Below are 23,520 nucleotides of genomic sequence, written 5' to 3'. Positions count from 1 at the left end.
CTGAGCTGAGTCCATTGCCAAGAGGCACTTTCTCGTAGTATGCCCGGTAGACTAAGTAATCTACGGGGAACTGCCATTGTGTCCGAGGTTGCAATAAACCTAGTCGACGTGACTTTGCATCTTACTGGACTCTGTGGTTATTGGGGGTTCTCGTCGGGTCTGCTGTGTCAGCTATCTGCGCAGAGCTGGGGCAGCACACAGAGGGAACTCACGCACGCAGCCGAGTGATATCAACAAGGAGAAAGCAGAGCACCACACCGGTAGCACTCTGACAACATGTGTGAGTGGGCCAAGGGTTAAGCCCCCTGCCCCTTGTGCATGTAGAGTAGGGGAAGCTGCTACTGCTGCTGTGCAACATGCTTCTCCTAGCCTACAGCACCTTCCGCCTCCTTGCCTGCCTCATTGTCTCCAGTGCCAGTGGGCTGTGCCTGTGTGGGGTAAGGCGGGGGCATCTCCCAACTATAGTACTGTACTGTATGGCAAAAAAAAAAAATTCCCTGGAATCTAACCCCAGCCATTTACTTTCATTCTTATGGGGAAATTGGATTCACTTAACATCGTTTCACTTAAAGTTGCATTTTTCAGGAACATAACTTCAATGTTAAGTGAGGAGTTACTATAGTAAGAGATTATCTCCTCTAGCAACCAGTCTGCACCGGTAAGAGGTATAGGACTCTTTACAAGGAAAAGGAACTGGAAAGTTATTTCTATCTGAAGGCTGGGAGAGCGGAGCCCGGTCCCTGCCTTTGCGTGTTACTGCCCTCTGAAGACCCACACACGCAGCCCCCCGAAGGAAGAAGGAGGGGCTCTGTGGCCAGCCACCGCTGTAGCTGGGCTGGGGCAGCACCGCGCAGAACCACGTGCAGCAGTGGGAGGTGAAAAAGAACAACGTGGGCCTAGGAAGGGCGCCACCTGCTGCTGGACGGTGCGGGAGCAAGTGAGCGAAGCAGTTGCGGACGGGGGCGGGGGAGTGGACACGCCAGTTACGCACCTGCTGCTCGGGAACAGCGCCTAGCGCGCGCACCAGCAGCCGGGAAGACTGGAGGGGGGCAGTGGAACAGCGCGCGCGCCTGCTGGGGGGGGATTTTCAGCTGATACGCATGCGCACGGCTCAGGTTGCTTAGGACCTGTGAAGGCTCGGATTGACAGGGCAGCCGGAAGTGACGACGTTGCTCAGCGTAAACAGTTCAGCCGGAGCCTGGTAACCGAGTGGCGGCTGCAGCAACAGTCACCGGCTCCTCCGTGTGGCCGGGCGGGGCGAAGCGGCAGCTCTGCTTGGGCTGGGCTGGGCGAGCCGCGGCCGGGGACCCCCGCGGCCGGGGGCAGCGCTGTCAGGGGGCCTTGCAGCTGCCGCCCCGGCACGGGGCGAGGGACGCGGCTGCGTCCCCGCTTGCTGCCCCGCTGCCCGCCGCGAGCAGGGGGCGGCACTGGTCGCTGGTGCGCAGAGTCTCCCCCGCCCTGGGGGGAGGGGGACGCGTCCCTGCCTTCACTAGCGGCGGGGGCGGATGGTGTGAGGGAGCCGGGACCGGGGTCACCGCCGCGGGGGGCTGCAGGAGGACGCTCCGCCAGCGACCCGGGCAGCGTGTGCGGTCAGGGCGCCGCGGCATAGCCCCGCCACCCCCCGGTCGCTTTCCTGGAAAGCGGAGCGGGAGGGGTAGCGGGGTCTCGCTGTGAAGATGGCGACCCCCGGGATGAACTGGCAGCAGCAGCATTACTACGGCGGCGGCGGCTCCTCCGCCAGCGCTGGGAAATTCGCCGCGTCCAGTCCCCAGCCGGGGCTCAGCGTGGAATACAGCCAGGATCTGCACCTCAAAATGAGCAAGAAAATAGCCCAGCTCACCAAGGTAAGCGCCCCCCTCCCCCCAGCTCTCCTGTGCCGTGTCGTGCCTCCTGCTGCGAGCTGCTCCCCGGGTGGCAGGAGGAGATCGCTCAGCGCTCGCTCCTCTCCTGCAAGCCACATTCTTCCGCCTGAGAGGGGCAAAACTGGCTTCAGATTCCCATTTAGATGGAGATCTTCCAGTCATTAAAATCTGGCGGATTAGTCCATTTTAAAAGCTGCATGTGGATTGGCTGTGCTGCCCCTATTGCAGTGATACCTCAGTTCCCCAGGGTAGAATCCACAACGTGTTTTTCACCGAATATATAATGGCATTCATGCCGGTTTTGACGTCTGTTGATGGTGAAATCCTAAAGCAAAGGATCACAGTCAGCGAGACAAATAGTTTCAGTTACAAAACATGACATTAAAAATGCGTTGGAAAGCTATAAAGTGAGTCCATTTAACTGTGCTTGTTTACATAGTTTTTCCTGTATAACGGTCTGGGTTTAGGGAAACTGACACTGACTGTATTTTATATTTATACTCTAAAATTTTTAGTGTTTTTTTTTTTTGAACTTCATTTACATAAGAGGTGAACAAGCCTTTCTAGGTGATTTAAAAAAAATAAACTTGGCATCAGAGCAGCTTTGCTCTCTATTAAGAACTTCTTTTTAAAATCCCAGTAGGTTATTTTGAGTGTCCCTTGACAATGAATTAACTTGGGGCGGGGCGGGGGAAATATCAGTTTTGTCTCACTGATTTAACAGCCTTCTTGACAGGATCCTAAGCCCTGTAAGATGATACTGCACATGCATTTTGTTAAAAGCTGGTATTTTAAAGGAACATTGTCAAGATTAGTAGACTAAAGGGTGACAGACTCTACTGTAGTTGTGATTTGCATATTCAGAATAACTTTTTACAAATGCATGATTCAATTCTGTAATTTTCCTTGGTTTGAAAAAGAATCACAATTCATAAAACACACAAACAGCTTTGCATGAGGGAAATACACAGAGTGTGTGTTGGGGGGTAAGTAATTGGTAATGAGCCATTTCAAACTTCATATAGCTTATATTTAAACAAGAAGTTAAAAAAAACCCCATAAATAATAGTATCCTTCAAATATCTGCTAAACTGGAGGAAGTTCAGTTTCATCTCAGTTCAGCTTGTTTGCTTAACAGAAATAGAGAGTTTTTTGGTAGGAAGTTTATGGTGGTCATGCAGGCCATACCAAATTGTCTGTGTATCTAGTTTTTGAATGAAATAAAGGCAAATATTTACCAGAGTCAGTTAACGTAGACCATGAAAACCAATTATTTTGACAAGTCAGATTTTCTTTCTTTTCTAGTTATTGACCTGATTCTTGCTCACATTGACCTCAGTTAGAGAAGTATCAAAGGCTTCTTTAGGAAGTTATTTTCACTCTGAGTGAAATACAGTTCAAACCAGTCAAATAACTGCTATAGTTAAGCTTATTTTCTACATCTCTTACTTAAAACTTGAATTGTGGTTTAAAACTAAGATAATACAATTAGTAGTTTTTATCTTTGGTCACCATGTATGAAAAGTGTTCGGTGACACTTAAATTGGCTTACAACACTTTTAGGAATTTAAGTTGTGGTATGTATGTGGGACTATTTGTACAGACTAATTCCCATTTGTGTACAATTTTAGGTTTATGTCCTTTTCTTATTTCAGTAGTTTGCATAGCGTTTAATTGTTGTCATCAGAAGCATATTTCATTTCCATATTAAAAAAGATGGTCTTTTGAGTTCCATGTCATTGAACATATGCTATACATTCTGAGGTACTCAAAGCATTAAAGTAGCTCTGCATTCAGGGATTTTATGCAGGTAAATATTCAGAAATGCGGTGTATTGTAGTCTTACCCGTAATGTGTTCAATACAGTAGTTTATGAAAACTAATGCTTCAGTTTATTTTAAGGTTTATGTTGCTATAAGATGAACCCAATAATACATTATATATGGAGTCTTCTTATTTCCAAGGATCCCAGAACATTTTATAAAGCTAAGTACAGTATGTGGGTCGCCCTTCAGATTGTGTATTTGAAAAAGATTGGTTTAATTTACGGGTTAATGGCTTGTCTATACAGAGAATTTGTCCATGGCAAATTGGGGTTCAAATCTGCAGACTGACTTGCCGTGCCCTGACCATGTGGATGGACCCTGCTTTTGTACACTAAAAGTTCAGAGTGCAGAACTTTTAGTGCACAGTAACAGGATCCACATAGCTTTGTAGTGTGCAGCAAGCTATTGCGCTGTAGGTTTACGTGGTGTAAACCAACTTGCCAAGTACTCTCTGTATAGGCAAATCCAACAGCCCCGGTCCTGCAAAGATTTATGTGTGTGAACCCTTACAGGGTCAGTAAAAGCAGCAAAGAATCCTGTGGCACCTTATAGACTAACAGACGTTTTGCAGCATGAGCTTTCGTGGGTGAATACCCACTTCGTCAGATGCAAGTCCCTTTTTCTGCGAGTCCCTTGCATCCGACGAAGTGGGTATTCACCCACGAAAGCTCATGCTGCAAAACGTCTGTTAGTCTATAAGGTGCCACAGGATTCTTTGCTGCTTTTACAGATCCAGACTAACACGGCTACCCCTCTGATACTTTACAGGGTCAGTGTTCATATTTGTTTCCTGACAATACTGTGAGGTTTTACTGGCCTTTTTTGCAGGGGAGTGAGTTATAGAGTAGAGGAACTCACAGAAATTGACTTGTCACTGGAGTAAACCAGGAGGGCTCAAGGCTAGAGTACCTCTGCCTCACATTATCGCACCAGCAGTAAGAGCTGTGATCAGTTTCTTAGGTAGCAAGGTTCCCCATCTTTATGGGCTGTAGGTCAAAAACCCCTTAAACTCCATCCATAAGCTTCTTGGCAATCAGTGCAAACTAGGGAACACTGAGATTATTTGTAGCACCTAGGAGCTCCAGGTATGGACCAGGACCCCATTACGCTAGGTGCTGTACATCCACAAAACAGACTGTCCCTGCCCCAAAGAGCTTATCATTTAAGTAGTTTTTCTGTAAGGTGAAAAGACATATTGAACTGTTGTTCGGCTTGCATCTGAGAATATGCAGACATGTTTGTACATGCTCGAAGAATTAAAGAGAGGCCCAAGTGACCTTTAAAATTATAACTTCAAGACAGAGCCAGAAAATCATCTTAAATTGTAATCCAGGTGTTCAGGCAGTTTTTAGGGCTAGGACTGCCATGCATGCATCAGTACAGGATAACAGTAACTTGTGGTTTTTTTTTTTTATTCAGCCTGTTCCAAGCAAACTAATACTTTTTTATTTCTCTCCACAGCAAGCAGTGAATTCATACTGCTTTGATATTCAGGCATGCAGTTGGTCAAATGTACATATGCAATCACATATAATCACAGATTATTTCTTGATGGCATGCTTTAATTTTGTTGTCAGATACTATTTTATCTTCTAAACTGGTACACAGATCTTTTGAAGTGCCTAGAAATAAGGAGCTTAAGCCAAATAGGAAGGACTAAAATTGCTTCAGCCATGATTTACCACAAATCTGCATGATGTGGGGAAAGATTTTTTTTTTAAGAGTTGCATTTGTTACTACTATCTGACTTGTGTTTTCCCCTTACATATTCTTGATATTAAGTATTTCAGAATTTTCAAGATATTGGTACGCTAAATTAGGTACTTTTTGAAGACGTTAGCTTTCTCTAAGTGTAGGATTTTGCAGGGGCAGAACTAGAACCTGGGTCTGTGGGATGGCTCACACCTCCATACTGCTGCCATGCAGACATGGAAGGGACACATACATTACCACATAGACCCTATGGAGATAAGCATCACAGGTAGTACTATCTCAGAAGGTCGGACTCACAATTTCAGTCATGGCCCCTGATTGGTCCCTGCACCCCAGTTAAGCTCAGGAAGTTTCCAGGATATGTCAGTGCAATGAGGTAGACCCCCGCCCACCCAGCCAGCTGTACCATCAGACCTGCATCTTGGCTTACTTTTTGACTTCTGACCCCAGCTCGGACCCTTGGCTTCAGTATTTGGAGTCTGACTCCTGCTTTGCCCCATGACTTTGGTACTTGAATTCTGACTGCAGACCCTGGCTTTGCTGCTTGGATCTCACTCCCTATTATTGGTATTAGGACCTTGATCCCAGGCCGTAAAATCAGACTACTGCTTTTGGTTTCCTGCCCCTTTTGGCACCAGCCCTGATCACTAGGCCTGACTGCCCTAGCCCTGGTCTTGACACTAAGCAGCTTCAAAAGTGCCTAAAAGTGACCTAGAACCTAAAGATGATATTCTTAATGCAATGTATTAATATCTTATTTTTATGTGTTTTTTGTCTCAGTTAGGATCAGGGCCCTGTTGTGATAGGCCTTCTATAGAGACATAGAAGGAAATGGTTCCTCCCTTGAGGAGCCTACAGTATAAGAATTGAGTAGTTCTGAATAAAGACTTCTGTTAGTGGATTACTGTGTCAGTTGCTTCTTCTCTTTCTCTGGATTTTTTTTTACTGCATCATCAGAGTCCTTCCTTCAAATGCTTTAACACATGAAGCAGGAATCTCAAAGATCTTGAGTTTATATTTACCTTATGAATTACATGTATCCCTGTGGAGAAAATATTTTCATCCTTCACTATTATGGTTGGAGCTACAAACTGCATTGGACAAAAACAAAATCCAAATAATTAGCATTAGCTTAGTCACAGGTAGTTTAGTCCACTGAAACAAGTAGGAAGCATTACTTTTGTGATTTTTGTTGTTGTTGTTGATGGAGTGGGTAAGTGGAGAGAATTTAGATATTGGTATCCTGATCATTCTCTCCTCAGACCAGTATTTAAATGGTTAGCTTTCTTTGACCTAATAAACTGTTAACTTCAGCACTAAAGTTGTTTTTAAAACATGTTAATCTTTAAGAGTGTCTGGAAGGAAGCTGGATTAGAAATGAACAATAAAGAAAACCGTGGGTTCATAAAGAGATGATCTTAATATTTGTTTCACATTAGTAAGTTCTTGTAAAGCAACATACGGGTAGAGACTCCTATTGGTCACTCTTTTTTATGTGTGGAATTCCTATTGAAGTTAGTGATTTTTGCTAAGAGAGAATGGCAGGCGTTGGTCCAAACATTTCCACATAGATATGGTGTTACGTTTTTGCCTTTAACCAGTGGTTCATTGCAGATAACTTCACTGAGCATAAGACATTTGGAAATAAAACTTGACTATCAGTGGAACCCTTTCAAATCATGAGACTTGACTCTTAGTTTCTGGTAGCTGTAACTTAAATTGTATGCTGTATAAACAATGAGAGAACAGGGCTTTGTTAAAAGGGAGGTTAGTCTCTGCAGTGGCCTTTATGAAACATACATTTCATATTCTAAGATTGAAGTTAGAAACTTTAGACTCTACCCAGAAGCAATCTCTAGTTTCTATGACCTTTCCTTTTGTACCTGTCCTTCTGAAAGGTCAAAAGACTGCCTGAATGAAATAATAAATTCTGATTTATGTCTGTGATTCCAAGTGTGTCAAATGCTTCTTCCCTACCCCTTAAGTTAATGCATTAAGAATTAAATATTTAATCATTAGGAAAGCTTTTCTCTTAGCTGTACAACAGGCGTAAGCATGAGAAAGCTGTTTCATTATTACATGTCCTATGTTAATTCTGAAAATGCTGTTCTGTGACTCTCTAGATTTATTTATTCATTTATTTATTACAAAGATAATACTGGACTTCTGCATAGTATAACACTGATCTCTAAACATTTCTGGAAGTGCTGTGCTGTAAGGTAAACTATAAATGCCCCAATGTGATAGATTGGTAGGATGTACCCAGTTGCTGTATAGGGCGTGCGCGCACACACACTCACGCGTCTCAGAGCCCTGGTCAACTGACTCTACCTGCAGGGCTAAAGAGAGATGTGTAAATGTTGCGACTTGGGCTAGAGCCCAAGCTGTGAAACCCAGCAAGGAGGGAGGGTCTTAGAGCCCAGTCTGTAGCCCAAGCCTGAATGTCTACACTGCTATTTTTAGCCCCACAGTGTGAGCCTGAGTCGGTTGACCCCAGGTCTGAAACTTGCTTTCGTGGATCTTTTTTTGGTGTGTAGATGTACCCATAGTGTCTCTGTTCAGCTCCAGTGAGACTCCATATGGGTTATGTGGCCAGGGCTGGACCTTCAATTCTGGTTAGATATTGACAAACTGGAGGGAGCTCAAACATAGAAAAATGCTAAGAGCCATAGGGGTTGAGTGAGTAGCATTGCCCAGTAGATAGGTCTCCAGAATCCAGTTTCCAGAGTTCTGTTCTCAGTTCTGCCACAGACCTGCTTGAATTTTGCTAACTCACTTCACTTTTCTATCTTTTTTTTTTCTCCTCCCACCCTTTTCCTGTCTTGTTTGTTTAGATGGCAAGTTTTGGGGGCCGGGACTCACTCACCATCTTCTGTACAGTTCCTAGCACAATGAGGCCCTGATATCTCTTGGGGCTCTAGGCATTAACAGTATGTGTAAACGATGTCATATCCTTCCTAATGAAACAGACAATCCACACAGAAGGCTTAAACTGGTGAAGGGAATAGCTCTCCATTTACTACCACTGTACAGGATGCTTTCTTGTGAGAGTAGATGCCTCATGGTCAAAGCTACCATCCCCCACCTTGTCAGATCATACTTGATACTTGCAAAGTAGCTTAATTGTCAAACTATTATATATTACCAGTACCAATTCTATTCTACTTTGACTCTGTTTGCAATAATAGCAAGCATTGTTGTCTCATTCCCTTCCTTCAGTCAAGGAACTAAGACCTACTGAAAGTCTGCTCGTATAGGATGAAAAGAGAAACCTCTACTCCTTGAAATGGGGGAGGAATGGGAAACCTCCAGACTAGTGTTGTCTTACTTAGAAATATCTTACAGAATTCTCAGATTGCTGTATTGTTCAAATTACTATTATTTTTGTTAACTACCATCCCACTGTAGTTTGGCTTTTAATAGTGTTTTATAAGAAAATGTTTTAAATCACTTTGAACTTTTTAAACAAACTTATGTCTACACACTAGTGTGCATTTAAAAATAGCAGTTGTTCAGCATTCCAATATAATCCTAGAATTGCAAGTGTAGGACAAAAATTTGGAGGATAGGAATTCATAAGAGAACAGATTTGAACATCAATACCACATGGATAAGTCTTGAATAATAAAATGGGAGACTTTAAATGATTTGATACTATCGCAAAAAGGGCAGTGTTAATGTCTTTGTGTTCTTGAACACTAAATAGTGAACATATTAAAGATTTCCCTGCAGTATGTGGTGTTTGACCTTTTTTTTTTTTTTTTTTTTTTAAATCAGAATTTTCCAAAATATGGTGCATACTCTTATGAGGGGTGTGAAGGACTAGTGAGGTGTGTCCATGCCCACCTGCCTGCCCTTCTCACAAATCTTCTCCAGAGTCTCAGCTTTCCTTTTTTCAAGTTGATGTGTAGCTGTTATGGTTGTGAAGAAAATATTTAAAATTTGACCAAGGGTAAACAATTCACTAATGTTTAATCTGAGTTTGCAGAGAGCCTGAAATACACCTCTACCTCAATATAACGCTCTCTTTGGGAGCCAAAAAATCTTACCGCGTTATAGGTGAAACTGCATTGTATCGAACTTGCTTTGATATGCCGGAGCGCGCAGCCCCGCCCCCCCCCGGAGCGTTGCTTTACCGTGTTATATTGGGGTAGAGGTGTAATATCTCTGAAATGTGAAGTATCCCATTCATTTCAATGGAAGTTAACTCAGATGCCAATAATACTTTAAATTTCAGCTTCAACTGTTTCATTCATCAAAAAACATCAGAAAGATCTCTGGAAGATGTACACAATTCTGCACTGCATGATTACTCATTTTGGTTCCACACTTATGAGAAGGAGGCGACAGGTCCTGCCACCATCTTTTGAACACATGCAGTATCCCAGCCCAAAACTTCATAGCAGGGCCATTTAGCATGTTGATGTCTTAGCATTACTAGGATGGCAATATCTATTTTGATGGTTTAAAAAACAATATTGAAAATTAATGTTTCTACTTTTAGATAATGAAATAACTTGTTCAGACATTTGATACCTAATATTGAATGCCATTTCCTAAAATACAACTAAATTTCACTTTATTGAACTGTAACACACAGTGTTGAAAAGAGGCATGGGTTAATTTCTGGGGGCTCAACTTTCAAAAGTTTTGGCTATTCTGCTCTATAATATATGTAATGGTGACAATTTCATTGTAATATACTGAATAAATCATTCTATTTTCTTTCTACTGTGCATTAAAGCCTTTTTTTAAAATGAGAAATCTTTTGTTAAGAGATCTGCTTGGGCTTTCTAGGGTATAGATATAGCATTTCTTATTTTAGGCCTGGTCTACACAATGGGGGTAAGTTGGCCTAAGTTACGCAACTCCAGCTACGTGAATAACATAGCTGGAGTTGATGTAGCTTAGGTCGACTTACTGCGGGTGTCAACATTGCACTGGGTCAACGGGAGAAATTCTCCCGTCGATTTACCTTATGCTTCCGGTTCCAGTGGAGTACAGGAGTTGGTGGGAGAGTGATCTGCAGTCAATTTAGCAGGTCTTCACTAGAGCCACTAAATCAACCCCCGGTACATCGATCGCCACGGCGTCAGTCCTTGGTAAGTGTAGACATACCTTTAGCCTGGTCTACGCTACACAGTGTACAACATTACAGTCTTGACCCACTGATGTAAGTGTCCTGCTACATTGACAACATAATTCCACCTCCACGAGAGGCGTAGCACTTACGTCGGTGTAGTTAGGTGACTCAGTGTCTGTGTAGATGCTGCTTTACTTACATGGGCTGTTGGCTGTCTTGTCAATTTCATGGCTTTAGCCCAGCTGCCCCCAGCTCCCCACTCCCAGCTGGGTTGCTGCCCACAGGCTCCCCACTCGTCTCTCAGGGAGGCGAGAAGCCCAGGCTGTTGGCCCTCTGCTCCTGGCTGTCAGCTTCCCACACTGCCCCTCTTCAGTTGGTTGAAGCGCTCCTTGTGAGTAGTACCAACAGAAGGAGGTTAGTGTGGACATCAGAGTAACTACTGTAAGTAGTTAGGTTGACTTAGGGCTGTAGTTTAGACATGACATTAGTATCTTACCTTCTTGACAATCTTAACTTTAGGTTCTCTTTATTTTAAATTTCCTTGATGATTTGGGGGAGGCGGGAGAGAGAGAGTGTGTGTGTGTGTGTGTATTACAAAATAATGTAGGCAAGGTAAGATATATTGTCTTCATTGAACTTTTTTGAAGTAAGGTGTGTAATGGGATGCTTGGTTACAGCCTTACTTACATAATTGCTGGTGAAGGTCTAACAAAGTCCATAATTTTGCCTCTGTACTGCTTGAAACAAGCCAATAAAGGAGCATCAAAAAACCTACTGGATAGAAAAATAAGTGACTTGACACTAGGTAGCTAAAACAACATGATGTTTCTAATGAGAGTCAAACAACTTTTCTGTTGGTGGCTGATAATTCACTTTGGGGAGTGACCAAACAGGTGTTTATGCTTTCTAAATGCCTTGCAAAGTAAATTACTGTCAGTTCTGAAGTCAAATTGGGCATGGATCCTGAGCTACCTTCACACTTCTCCCTGCTCACTGGAAGGACAGCGTGGAGAAACATACATTGTTGCTCGGTTTCAGAGCGGTAGCTCTGTTAATCTGTATCAGCAAAAACAACGAGGAGTATGGGTAGAGAGAATTGCAGCCTTTGGAGCTTTCATAAGATGTGCAATCAGAAGAATGGCAAATGTAGAAATTAATTATTGAAAAATATCTGTTTCAGAATTATAGCTAACCTTTGATTGCACTGCTGTGCTGGCTCAGTCTAACGCTAACTGATGTGGATTTGCCTCTTTTAATTAACTAGTATTCATAGAGGGAACCCATGTTTTAATATGCAACATCAGAGGAATCTGTCAGTGTGGATTTAGTATGCCTTTTTGAACTGTAGAGACTGTCTTTTATTTAGTTCATGTGGGAGAACATACAAAGCAGAGGTGATGCATATTGCAAGGTGTTCAGTTTTGTCCATCAAACTGGCTTCTTAGTTTGGCAACTTTTAAAATCCCTAGAGCCTCATCAAATTAAAGAGAGATTTGTTATGACAGCTGGATGTAATAGCCAGAAGGTGGTCATAAGTCTTGAACGTCACATTGTGGGCACAATTTCACAGTACCGACTTATAGAACAGCTTTGTTTTACTTTGGCTGCAGAAGTGGTGATCATCTTAGTCTGGTACTCACAGTGCCACTGGACTGGCTGACAGCAGCAGGTATTTAACCAGGACCTCAGGATCTGTAACTCAAAGGCTATAGGAAATTGATAAACCTCAGTGCATGGACTGCCCACTAGAGGGGGACAAGGTATTTATGTGATTGTGGACTTCATGATGTAGATAAAATACTTGTTTTCCAGGCTTGATTAAGTCTAGCTAAGTTCCCTTTCCATGACCTCTATAAAGCACGTTCCACTAGTCCCTACTGCTGCTTGCAATACAAATAGATAATTCTTAATCGGAGCCCCATTTTTATGATCTCTCTGTGCTATAATAACCAACAGTTCACAAGATAAATCCAAGAACTAGTGAGACCCTGGTCTTGCTTGCCAAATTTACACTCCCACCCTGAAACCCTGCTCTCCTTTACAGTGTTACCCTCTCTGGCCTGGTCTGCACTACAAAGTTAGGTCAACCTAAGTCAGTTTGTTTTGACATAGTTTTTCATGTGTTTGCACCTAAATTAGACTCCCAGCAATGTAAGCATCCCATTTAATTGATGCAATAACACCAACTGCCTGAATGACACAGCCATTTTTGATTGACTTTCATTGACATGGTGTAAGTGTTACCTGTGTTGACCCTAACAGTTCTCCAGCAGCTGCCCCACAATGCCCTGTCCCCTCTACAGTAGTTTCTTAAGTCGCAGTTTTGAACTCCACTGTCCAGGAATCAAACACTGGAAGCTTGACCCTTTAAAACCTGCAGCATGTTTTTGAAATGCTTTTTCCGGATTGCCCACCTTTGCAAGCATCCGACCACGCTGGTTTCTTGCACAGAGAGCTACTAGATGTGCTGCCTGCCTGCAGAATGAAGGAAGTAATGGATCTCTGCTGGTTGTGGGGAGAAGAGACTGTCTAAGCTCAGCTAAGGAGCAGCTGATGGAATACAGATATCTATGAGCAGATTGCATAGGGGGTGATAAAATGGGGGTACAACAGGGATGAGCAGCAATGCCATGAGAAAGTGAAGGAACGTTGGCAGGCATATCAGAATGCAAGGGAGGGCAACAACAAATCTGGGACTGTCCCTGCAGACCTGCTGCTTCTACAACAAACTGCCTGGCATAATTGGTGGGAACCCACCAGGACCCTGAGTGTGACTGTGGCGACTTTGTGAGAGCCTGGCATAGAGTCCCATGCAGTTCACTCTGTGTGTGTGTGTGTGTGGGGGGGGGAATTATGGGGAGCAGGAACGGGGATCAGCGGGGGACTTAAACCGTGTGGTGAGCCAGGAGCCATTTGAAACTCCACCGGAGTCAAGCCAGGCCTGCCAGGCAAGCACAGATGAGCCACAGTGACAAAGGTGAAGGGAGTTCAGGTAAGTGTATACATGCATTATTCCTCATAAATATTTCTTACCTTTTTGTTGCCCAAAATCTCCCCTTTTTCCTTCCCTTTCCCCCACCTTTCTTTGCTATTTAAAAATAGCTCCCATCCCTTGCATTTAGAGAACAAAGCTATCAACTTTTGACTCCTCATTTTTCAGGTAAAATATTAAAAAATAGTATGGCAGTCTGAGTTACGCAGTCTAGATGAAATCACTGTACTGTGCTTGAATGGAAGTAGAAGAAGGAGGCAGAGGTAGCATCTGCTTCTCTTTTCTTTGGCTTGTTGGGCTAGGTGAGGGAATATTCTCTGCATGAAGAGTACTTTGTTTATCTGAACACAAATGTGTCTCTTCTATACTCATGAATTATCTCAATGAAACTCTGCAGTCCTTCCCCAAACATTTTGAGGGTTGGGGCCTTGTTTCTTCCCCTATGGTAGACAATGCCATGTCAGTCTGCGATGAATTCCACTGGCACTATTACAATGAACAGGCTAGCAGCTTCTCTTGTCCTGGGTGGCCTCAGGAAGCCAGTAGTAGCTGTGTTCTCTGGACCTTTGTCACCTTCAGGTATGAGATCAGCCAAAACCACCACTGCCTGTGAAAATATTGGCAGTAGTCACAGCACTTTCCTTATAATCATACTCAGTGTCTCAATCTTCCTGCAACAATTCCGTTCCACCCTCTCCCTGCTCTTTTGAGTTGCAAAGCAGTGCTGTAACAAGGTGCTCCAAAGCTAAAGAGACAACTAGCATTTCGTATTAAAGGCTTATGTAGGAATAATGTAAAGAAGTTTTGAGGCTTTCCATTTCTGTTGTGACTGTAAAGTTATTGCTATATCTGTCTGTTTTAATCAGCAGCCTCTGCCATGGTGGTCTTGAGATGTGCCCCCTCCATGCTTACTGAATGTCTGACCTTGATCAGGTGAAGAAGGAAGCACACCAGGGAAAAGATGTTTGGCCACAACATCCAGTTCTGTACAGCAGCTTCCCGTGAACATGAGGATTAGAGGGTCTGAATGTCCAAGACTAGGGTGAAATACCAAGACCGGAGAGAGTGTTTTCTGCAGGGACAGAGACAAAGGGGCAGAGGTGTATCAGGAAGAGCACCTAGCCATTATGCTTTTGCTCAGGCAACACACAGAGTAGTGCAGTGTTCTGCAATGTGCCCAAAGGCCGCAAACATAGCAGCCTTTTCAATCCCTTTAAAACTCCATGGTTCTGCTCCATATACCCTCCAACATAACATGAACCTTTACCCCTACCTCTCCATACCAGGGGAAAACAAAGAACCACCATGACTTCTGTTACTCTGACCTGTGATAACCACAGAATCCGCCACCAACCAGTGTTTTGTAACATGAATGAAATGCTGTAATGTTTTTAATATGTAAATGTTACTTGATTTTTACAGTGCTGCTCAAGTCTTTTTATACATGTATTTTCACTTTAACTTTATTCCTTGTTTGCAAGCAGAGTTCTATTTTTTGAAACTCCAGAGTTTATTAGTTTACACCAAGTATAAATGTCATGTTATAAAATTCTTAATGGGAGTCAGTAACCCACCCATATTTAAGTTCTGTGCACAAGGAGGCACACTAATTCACAGAAGCATCATACAACACTGTTATAGTTGATGGTTAAAGGTATTCTTAAGGCTACCCTCAGCCATATAGCTCCACAGTTGGATTTTGTAATAGCCCTTGTGCGTGGCTCTTCAAATTAAGCCAGACACCCTTCCGGTAACCTTAGTCCTGTTCTGTCTGCACTGGTTTCCTCCCCAGTATGAGAATCTAATTAATAGTCTCTGTCTTGAGGTTCAGAGTCCTCTGAGATTGTCTCAAGCTACCTGACCAGTTGCTGCTGCTTCCACACCTGTTACCTTCTGTGATGTCTGCATTCTATGTGAAACTTGAAAATTCCGACTGAAGAATCTTGTGTCTAGGAGGCTGGACTTTCATATCATCTGGACCTAAACTGTAGAACTCATTTGTATAAAAGAGAACATCCACAGAGCTGCCGCTTTTAGAACTAAATGTAAAAGTCACTTGTTTGATATAGTTTTCTTTTAAAAACGTTGCAAAAGACAACATGTCCGTTTACATGGACAAACAAATTGACACTCTAAAATATCAGTGTTGCTTCTGTTACAGTCTGGGAAGGAAATATATTGTTTCTGTCCTTAAATACTTGTGGTACAAAGTAGTACTTAGATTCACTGAACCATTGTCCACTATAGAGCATTTGGGAGATACTGCAAGCTTTTCATCCTTCTTGTGTCTTTTTTTTAAGTTTTATATAACGCAAAAAGCTTATAAATACTGCCTTTAATAGTTTTACTGTAATAAGTTTTGTTTACATATAAGGGGGAAGTGGTTTGCTACATTAGACACTTGTGTATGGATAATATTAAATTATTGCTGTGTTCTCCAATTTATGAACTTTGTGATGTACTAAAAATGCAGATTTCCATGCTGAAAGTTGAATCTTGCTTATGTATATTTCTTAATTACCTTACATAAGTTTCACTCTAACAAATGCCTAACTTCAGAATAAACATTAAGACTGTAAGTGATTTCCTCAGAACTCAATCCCATTTTTTTGTTTGTTTGTTTTTGTTATCTTATAAATTTAATATTACCAAGCTAAGGTAACAAGGGCTAATATTTATTGGCAACTCTAGGATTTCCACTTTTTCCCATGTCCAAGTTTTGTTGCAACTTTTACAATTGTTTTTTGTTAATATGGAAAATATAGGAATCTTAAACTGGTTCTTCGAGTGATTGCTCATGTCGATTCCAAGTAGGTGTGTGCATGCCGCATGTACAGTTGTTGGAAGATTTTCCCCCTACCGGTACCCGTCGGTGATCTGTGGAGCCCCTTGGAGTCACACCTTCATGGCGGTGTATATAGGTTCCTGCCGACCCTCCGCTTCTTCAGTTCCTTCTTACGGCCAGTGGTGGTCATTGGAGCAGTGTGTCTCTTGTGAAGAGCAAACGATACCCAGTGCACTCTTTCATTATCTGTAAATAGTTGAAATCTTAGAGTTAGTTTAAATAGTATAGTTTAGATAAGTTTCATTTTGGGTTCCTCCCCTCCCCTCCCCCCCCCATCACATTTCCCCTCCCGGGGACCACAGCATGCCTTGGTCTCAAGATTTCTGTCTGAAGCCAATGCCAAAGGGAGACCCACATGACTCCTGTCTGAAGTGTTTGGGGGAAGCACATCAAACAGTTAAGTGCAAAATCTGCAGAGACTTCAGACCAAGGACCAAAAAAGAGAGGGACTTTAGGCTGAAACTGCTTCTTTATGGAGTCAGCCCTTTGTCCCCAGCCAGCTCAGGTGGCATCTGACTCCATGCCCAGCACTTTGGTACGGAGTGCGCCAGCCTCAGAGAGGCTGTGGCGCCAAGAAAGAACTCAGGCTTAAGGGACCCTTGGCACCACTATTCCCTGGTGCCAAAGACATCCTCCTGTGCAAATACCCAGCACTGCTCCCATTTGCTGGTGCCGCCCAAGAAGAAGAAAATGGACAGAGGCTGCTCTCCCACTAAAGTAGTGGAGCAAGCAGGCACCAGCAGGGTGTGTCCTGTGCCGGGACACTCTGCTCCAACTCTGCCGGAGCTGTTGACTCCGGCCTTGTGATGAGGTCAGTCGAGTCCAGTTCTCGTAGCCTCCCTGGTGTGGGAGTGTCGGGAGGAGGACATAGACCTTCCTTCTACGCCGGACACCTTTGAGGCAGCCAGGGACCTCACAGTGATGATGACGCAGTTCCCTGCACCCATACTGGCACTGCAAAGAGGCGCCTTGCCCTCAAGGGGCAAGCCCACGATGATGAGGCACCGCTTGCCCTCACCTCAGCACCGTCTCGGTCCACGCTACCTTGGTTGCCGAGGTTGCAATATTCATAGCACTTGGGGCAGAGATGTATGCCTCTAGGTGGAGCTGGCACTACTCAAGGCATGAAGAAGGGCAGCCACTACCTGTGATGTCCTGGCCTCTGCAGTGGCAGGCACCGGCTCAATGGCCCTTCTGGACACTGTGGGCCTACCACCAAGCCCAAGGGCCGGGGTCCAGATCCCTGTCAGTGGCTTTGGAGGCTGGGGTCCCTCCATCATTGACTCAGTCTTTGAGGGCAGGAGATGGGCATGTAGGTTGGCACTGAGACTGCTGTGGGACCCGGTACCGGGGCTGGTACCAAGACGGGTCTGGGCCCAGGAACCAGCACCACCCCGGCACTGCACAAGTCGTTTCGATGCAGTTTGTGGCTCCAGGTCTTGGGACTCCCACACAAAGTCCAAAACACCATCCAGAACTTGCCTTTTCACTGTTCAGGACTCTCTTCAGAGCAAACAGATGCTAGGCTCCACAGCCTGAAGGACTCATGGGCAACCCTTAAGTCCCCGGGACCTCATATGCCAGCACCCCAGAGAGAGCCCTTCAAGCCACAACTCACCCTGTACTTCTATTCAGCTCCTCCCAGGCAAGACTATAATAGGAAGAGGGGCAGGAGTAACAGGCGGAGGCCCCTCAGTCCTCCTCTAGTCAGGGTCAGGGTGCAGCGAAGCAGCCCTCAGCATCCCTTTGTGAGTCATCAATCCCATGTTTACCATGCCTGGGCTCAAATCACCTCAGACCAATGGGTCTTGAGCATGGTAGAATTGGGATATTCTCTCCAGTGCTCTGTCTAGTAGGCTATATTGCCTCAACATCTCAAAGAACCACTGTTACTTTAAGGTAAGTAACAGTTACTTCCTCTCTTCAGATCCTAAAAAGCCTACTTTTTAGGTATCTTTTCTTCCGCTAATCATGTTGCTTTTCCTTTCCTAAATTAATGGCTTGTGTTTGTCTTGTCTACTTTGGATCATGTCTACACTATAAAAGCAATCCATTGTTGATAATTAAGTGTGCGATTCTGTCACAGAGGTCACAGATTCTGTGACATTTTGGGACCTCCGTGACTATTTCTGCAGCAGCAGAGCTGGAGCAGCTGTCAGTCCGAGGGACACTTGAACAGCAGCCCCGGGCCTCAAGCTGCAGCCAGGGTTGGGTCAGCCCGCTTGGGGCTGGAGCAGCAGTGGTCAGCCCCTGCCCTAGGAGTAGCTGGCTGGCAGTCGGTCCGCTTGGCTGCCGGAGCAGCTGGTCAGTGGTCGGTCAGTCCCCAGGCAGCGCTCCAACTGTTAGTCTGCCCCCCTCCCCTGGGTATTTTTAGTAAAAGGGACAGGTTGTGGTCTTCCATGGATTTTTGTTTATTGCCCACGACCTGGCCCTGACTTTTACTAACAATACCTGTGACAGAATCTTAACCTTATTGATAATGGTTGTTAACAAACAGGTGCAGGTGAATACAAGTTAGCTGCAAGTGTAAACAGGGACAAGCTACCTTCAGCGCTGTTTCAGAAATTGCTGTATGGAGTTTGACTAACTTGCATGTCCTGCATTTCTGCTAATTGAAATACTCTCTCTGAATTGCATTTGGTATTGAACCCAAGGATCAGGGAGTGGTGGATCTATTTTTCCTTTAGCATGGGGACCCCAGGAATGGATCTATTTGCACTAACCTGAACAAGAAACTACAGGTCTTTTCTGGCAGCAAGGTCCTGCCCAAGTTTGAGAGAGAGAAAGTTTTAGTGAAAGTGCTATCCCCACACTTTCTCAATAGTGTCTCTCAGTCCTCATGGAATCATAGAATATTAAGGTTGAAAGGGACCTCAGGAGGTCATCTAGTCCAGCCCCCTGCTCAAAGCAGGACCAATCTCCAGACAGATTTTTACCCCAGTTCCCTAAATGGCCCCCTCAAGGATTGAACTCACAACCCTGGGTTTAGTAGGCCAATGCTCAAACCACTGAGCTATCCCTCCCCACCCTGCTGCAGATGGTGGTGGTGGATCCTAGGAAGCTTTGTTATGATTTTATGAATATCCCACAAGAAAAGGAGGCTTTTTAATTGGGGTGAGGGTGTTTGGTAGTGTCAGGAGAGCAAAGGGCTGTAGAGACAGTAGTTGACCTTTAAATTAGTTCATGACAGGTAGAAATTGCTGCCAAACTGATGTATAGAATGTGTGTCTAAGCCAGCCTCATACAAGTTATGGTAATCCAGTAGTTGGGAGTCATAGGGCATTTAAGGAATCTCAGGGGGCCTGATACGGCAAACCTTTACTGTTTAGGTAGTAATAAGTCCTTTTGGTGGGCTGCTTCTGAGAAATCAAAAGGACTTGGGTATAGCTGTGGCTCGGAAGGCTTGCTATTAGATGTTCATGTCACATCTTGTACTGTCAGGGGTAGAACACCTTAAACTGTGAATCTCAGATATATTTCAATACAAAATATATGTAAGGCAGCCATATGACTGTCCCAGACACATTCATAAAGCATTAATGCTTAATTTCCCTTTGCTACAGAGCCTGAACAGATAGCCCTAACTACAGTACCATGCATGAAACTTTTGTATTGACTGTGTCTTGATAGCTTCATATTTAGCTAGAGCCTAGAGACGAGGGTGGATTGATTTAAATCCACAAGCAGCAAATCTTGATTAAAATAATTGATTTTAATTTTGTTTTGCATTTTAACTTAAGTTATTTTCGAAAGAGAGGTTTATCTTCGTTGGATAACCATTCAAACATTTTTATATGCAACTCACTGTAGCCTTTACATTACTTTTGGTGTTGCTTCTTGCTAACAGGGAGAATGTATTATATCTTCTTTCCTTTATCGGCTGGTCTACACTACACAGTGAGGTCGACGTAAGGCAGCTTATGTTGACCTAGTTATGTCAGTGTCTGTGTTACAGCTTTCCTCCCGATGATGTAAGTGCCCTACTACAGCGACATAATAACTCCACCTACATGAGAGGTGTAAGTCTTTTATGGTGTAGTTAAGGTGGTGCAGTGTCTACCTAGACACTGCATCCCTTACATCAGCAGTCATGTCAATTTCACAGCTCCTGAAATTTCCTGTCATGAAATTGACCAGAAAGCCAGGCAGCTAGAGCCCAGCTGTCCTCTGGTCCCCTGGGCAGCTCCAGACCTCACTCTCTGCTGGGAGCCAGGCAGCCTTGTCAATTTTGTGGCTCGGTGACCCATGAAGTTGACAAGGCTGCCCGGCTTCTGGTGGGGAGTGGGTAGTGGGGATGGACCCAAGAACCTGGGGCAGCTTTTGATACCCCAAGGACTTGATGGACCCAAATCCTTTTGAGTGAGAAGCCCTGGCTTCCACTGCCCCCTGTGGGGAATGGGGAATGGAGTGGGGGCAGCCAGGCTCTTGGTAGGAAGCTGCCAGGTCCTTCAAGATTTTAGAACAGGCAGATCTCATCCCTCTCACACTTAGTTTATATTCATGGATTAGAGAATAGGAAACAGGGGTTCCTGCTTTTTCATCATCCAGTTGGTTTCCTAACTTTGAATAAAATAGTCATTGAATTGAACCAGGGTGGATTTGATTTAAATCATTCATCAGGAAGACTCGATTTAATCATGGATTTCTAAATAAAAGTGCACTCCTGTTGGTTGTTATAACCTTAATACATATTCTTCACAACTCCGAGATAGATGAAGGTTTCATTTTTAGAAGGTACACACTATAAATTAAAAAAAAAAATTAAATCGATTATGGTCAGCCAGGGCAACATGAGAAACTTAAAATATTGGCTTCTGCAGCTAACTCGGTCTTCACCTTCGTTTTCCTGTTTGTTTATAATCTGGAAAAGAAAGACAAACTTTCCTGCTTTTTCGGGTCCCAAATGGTTTCTCAATTTGGAATGAATTAGTTCAAAGGAAGAAAATATTCTTTCTACACCAGCAGAAGAAGCTACTGCTGTTAAAAGTGAGATTATCACTTCAACAGTCTCTGAATCCAAGTGCTTAAGTGACTTCCACCAGTTCACTGGTGTGACTTTCTTTAAAACATCATCAGCAAACATATTTCTTGAATGGTTCACCATTAGCTCTGAAGTTTATTATAGTTGGCATTATGGAGGGATGATTGCTGGATGTCCATGTCATAGCCAACTCTTCTTCTTCAGCAGTTAAGGTTTGACCCTGGTACCGAGTATTGAGAATAATTGCCAGAAAATGAGCTGGAGATAGTGCTTGTCCCATTTTTTTTAAATGCTTGTAATTTAACTCTGTCATTGCATATTTCTCTTTTTAAGATCTCACTCAGTTCCTTCCAAACTTCAGCAGCATCAGCAATAAAACAGCTATTTCCCGGTATTTTATTCAAGGCTTCAGAAATAGGCTTCTTGGGTATTCAGCATGTGTTCAACATTTCTCTTAAGCCCAATGTTGAGAACTTTGGCTGTGACAGTGGCATTTATTTTTTCACAATTTTGTTCACAAACTGTCATCAGATTAGGCCAGTTCTTGATATAGTGCACAAAACAGTCCACTACTGAGTTCCATTGCACATCTTGTGGGAGAATTAGCTTGGTTCCTCCCACTTTTTCAGAGCAGCTGCTGCAAAATGGTTGTTTTACAGAAGTATTTTGCAATTTCAACAACATTAGCCTTTATTTCTGGAACACTGAAGTCTTTAGGTAGGAGGTGCATCATGTGAGCATTGCAACCGTATGTTATTAGATTGAGACTCTCTTCTAAATAATTTCTTCTCATCTTGGATACATTTGCAGTATTGTCTGTGACCAAGCTGTGTACTAGACATTTGAATTTTTTTTCACAGTTTGTTATAGCTTTTACTGCTACTTCTTGTAAGTTATTCTGCTGTGTGTGCATTTCCTGATGTATCAGTTGTTTCTATAAGGAAGACATTCCCTTCTTCTATTGTCACACAAGCACATACAACAGGATCATTGTGGACATTGCTCCACCTATCAAGACTCAGGTTAACAATTTTACCCTCTACGCCTTTTTTGCCCACTGCTCAATTTCTTTTTCATAGACTTTATCCAGCAATTTGCCCGCGACATCTGCTCTGTTGGGTGGACTGTATCCTGGTCTTAATGACTGAACTATGTTAATGAAGTGTGGGTTCTTAATCATACGGAAAGGAGAGTTTGTTGCATAAATAAACAGGCAAATTTTTCATCAATTACCTCTTTTTGTTATCTGCTGGTTCTTATCACAAACTTACCTATGGTTGTTTCTGGATGATGGAGATTTTTTTTCTTTTTTGCTACAGGTGATATACTGTGGCTATGTGATATACATGATGTGACTGAAACACTCTCATTGTCAGATAACTCTGAAACGATAGAAAATGATGATGATCTTGAAGGTGGATAGTCTTCAGAATCCTGTATGTTGAGGATGGATTCTCCTAAACAAAATAAGTCAATGCAGTTATTTAATTATTATTACCATACTGCTCATTTAGTGTTACTCATTGCATTCACTGACACTCAGTACTATTTTAAAGGTGAAATTGTAAAAGGAAGATCTGCCTATTTCACCTATTTATTTTTTATCACAACTGCATCTAACATGATAGTACCATAGAGAAACAACTATATTTTTTGCTCAAACATGAGATTTTAAGAATAGTCCAGAAGGAAGACAGGCAGTCCTTAAAAAAGAAGTATGAAATAAAAAAATTTACCAACCTGAAGATCCGGCATGTTTGGACATGTTCCTTTCATCATCTTCAGTGCAGCTTCCTCCTGAGAAGGAACACTTCTCATGATGTTGTTTCATTCGGGCAACCAGGTCTTGCATTTCTTTGTTGCACTGTTTGCACTTTGCATGCATGCCTCAATCTGTGTCTCTTTTGTTGCCTGCTGCCGTTCTAGTTTTTCCCTTCTAGTGAGAGAATGGTATGGTAGATCTCAAATCAATGAAGGCTACAGTCAGACCTCAAGACTTCTGGAATATGTGCTCAAACAATTTCACTTTTGTTTCTATTGCCTTTCTCTCCCTTCTGAATTTATCTCCAGACTCCTTCTCCTTGTCCAGATCTGTTCCGCCCCCAACAATCTTCTATTCTTTGAACTTTTTGAAACTTTGCACTTTTAGAGAGAGGTAAAGGATTGACTCTGTGTACACAAATTTGCAGAGGGACAGTAGGGTTGAGGTCTGTTATTT

At 43.4% G+C, this 23,520-nt stretch overlaps 1 protein-coding gene across 4 annotated transcripts in view; it reads left to right on the top strand.

Annotated features, from left to right (window-relative positions):
• Window positions 1–1,356: 1,356 nt before the first annotated feature.
• Window positions 1,357–23,520, top strand: part of FAM184A (family with sequence similarity 184 member A) — a 165,649-nt gene continuing 143,485 nt past the window's right edge. For 2 of the 4 annotated variants that reach the window (XM_045010480.1, XR_006578179.1), the window contains exon 1: window positions 1,357–1,844. In XM_045010480.1, coding sequence (XP_044866415.1) covers window positions 1,677–1,844 — 168 coding nt within the window. In that variant the 5' untranslated portion in view covers window positions 1,357–1,676. The remainder of the gene's footprint in view (window positions 1,845–23,520) is intronic. The other 2 variants (XM_045010478.1, XR_006578178.1) reach the window with 1 other exon arrangement.

Source organism: Mauremys mutica, chromosome 3 (assembly GCF_020497125.1).
Source record: "Mauremys mutica isolate MM-2020 ecotype Southern chromosome 3, ASM2049712v1, whole genome shotgun sequence".
NCBI lineage: Eukaryota > Metazoa > Chordata > Testudines > Geoemydidae > Mauremys > Mauremys mutica.
Note: the sequence above shows the minus strand (reverse complement) of the source record. Positions and strands in the feature narration are given on the sequence as shown.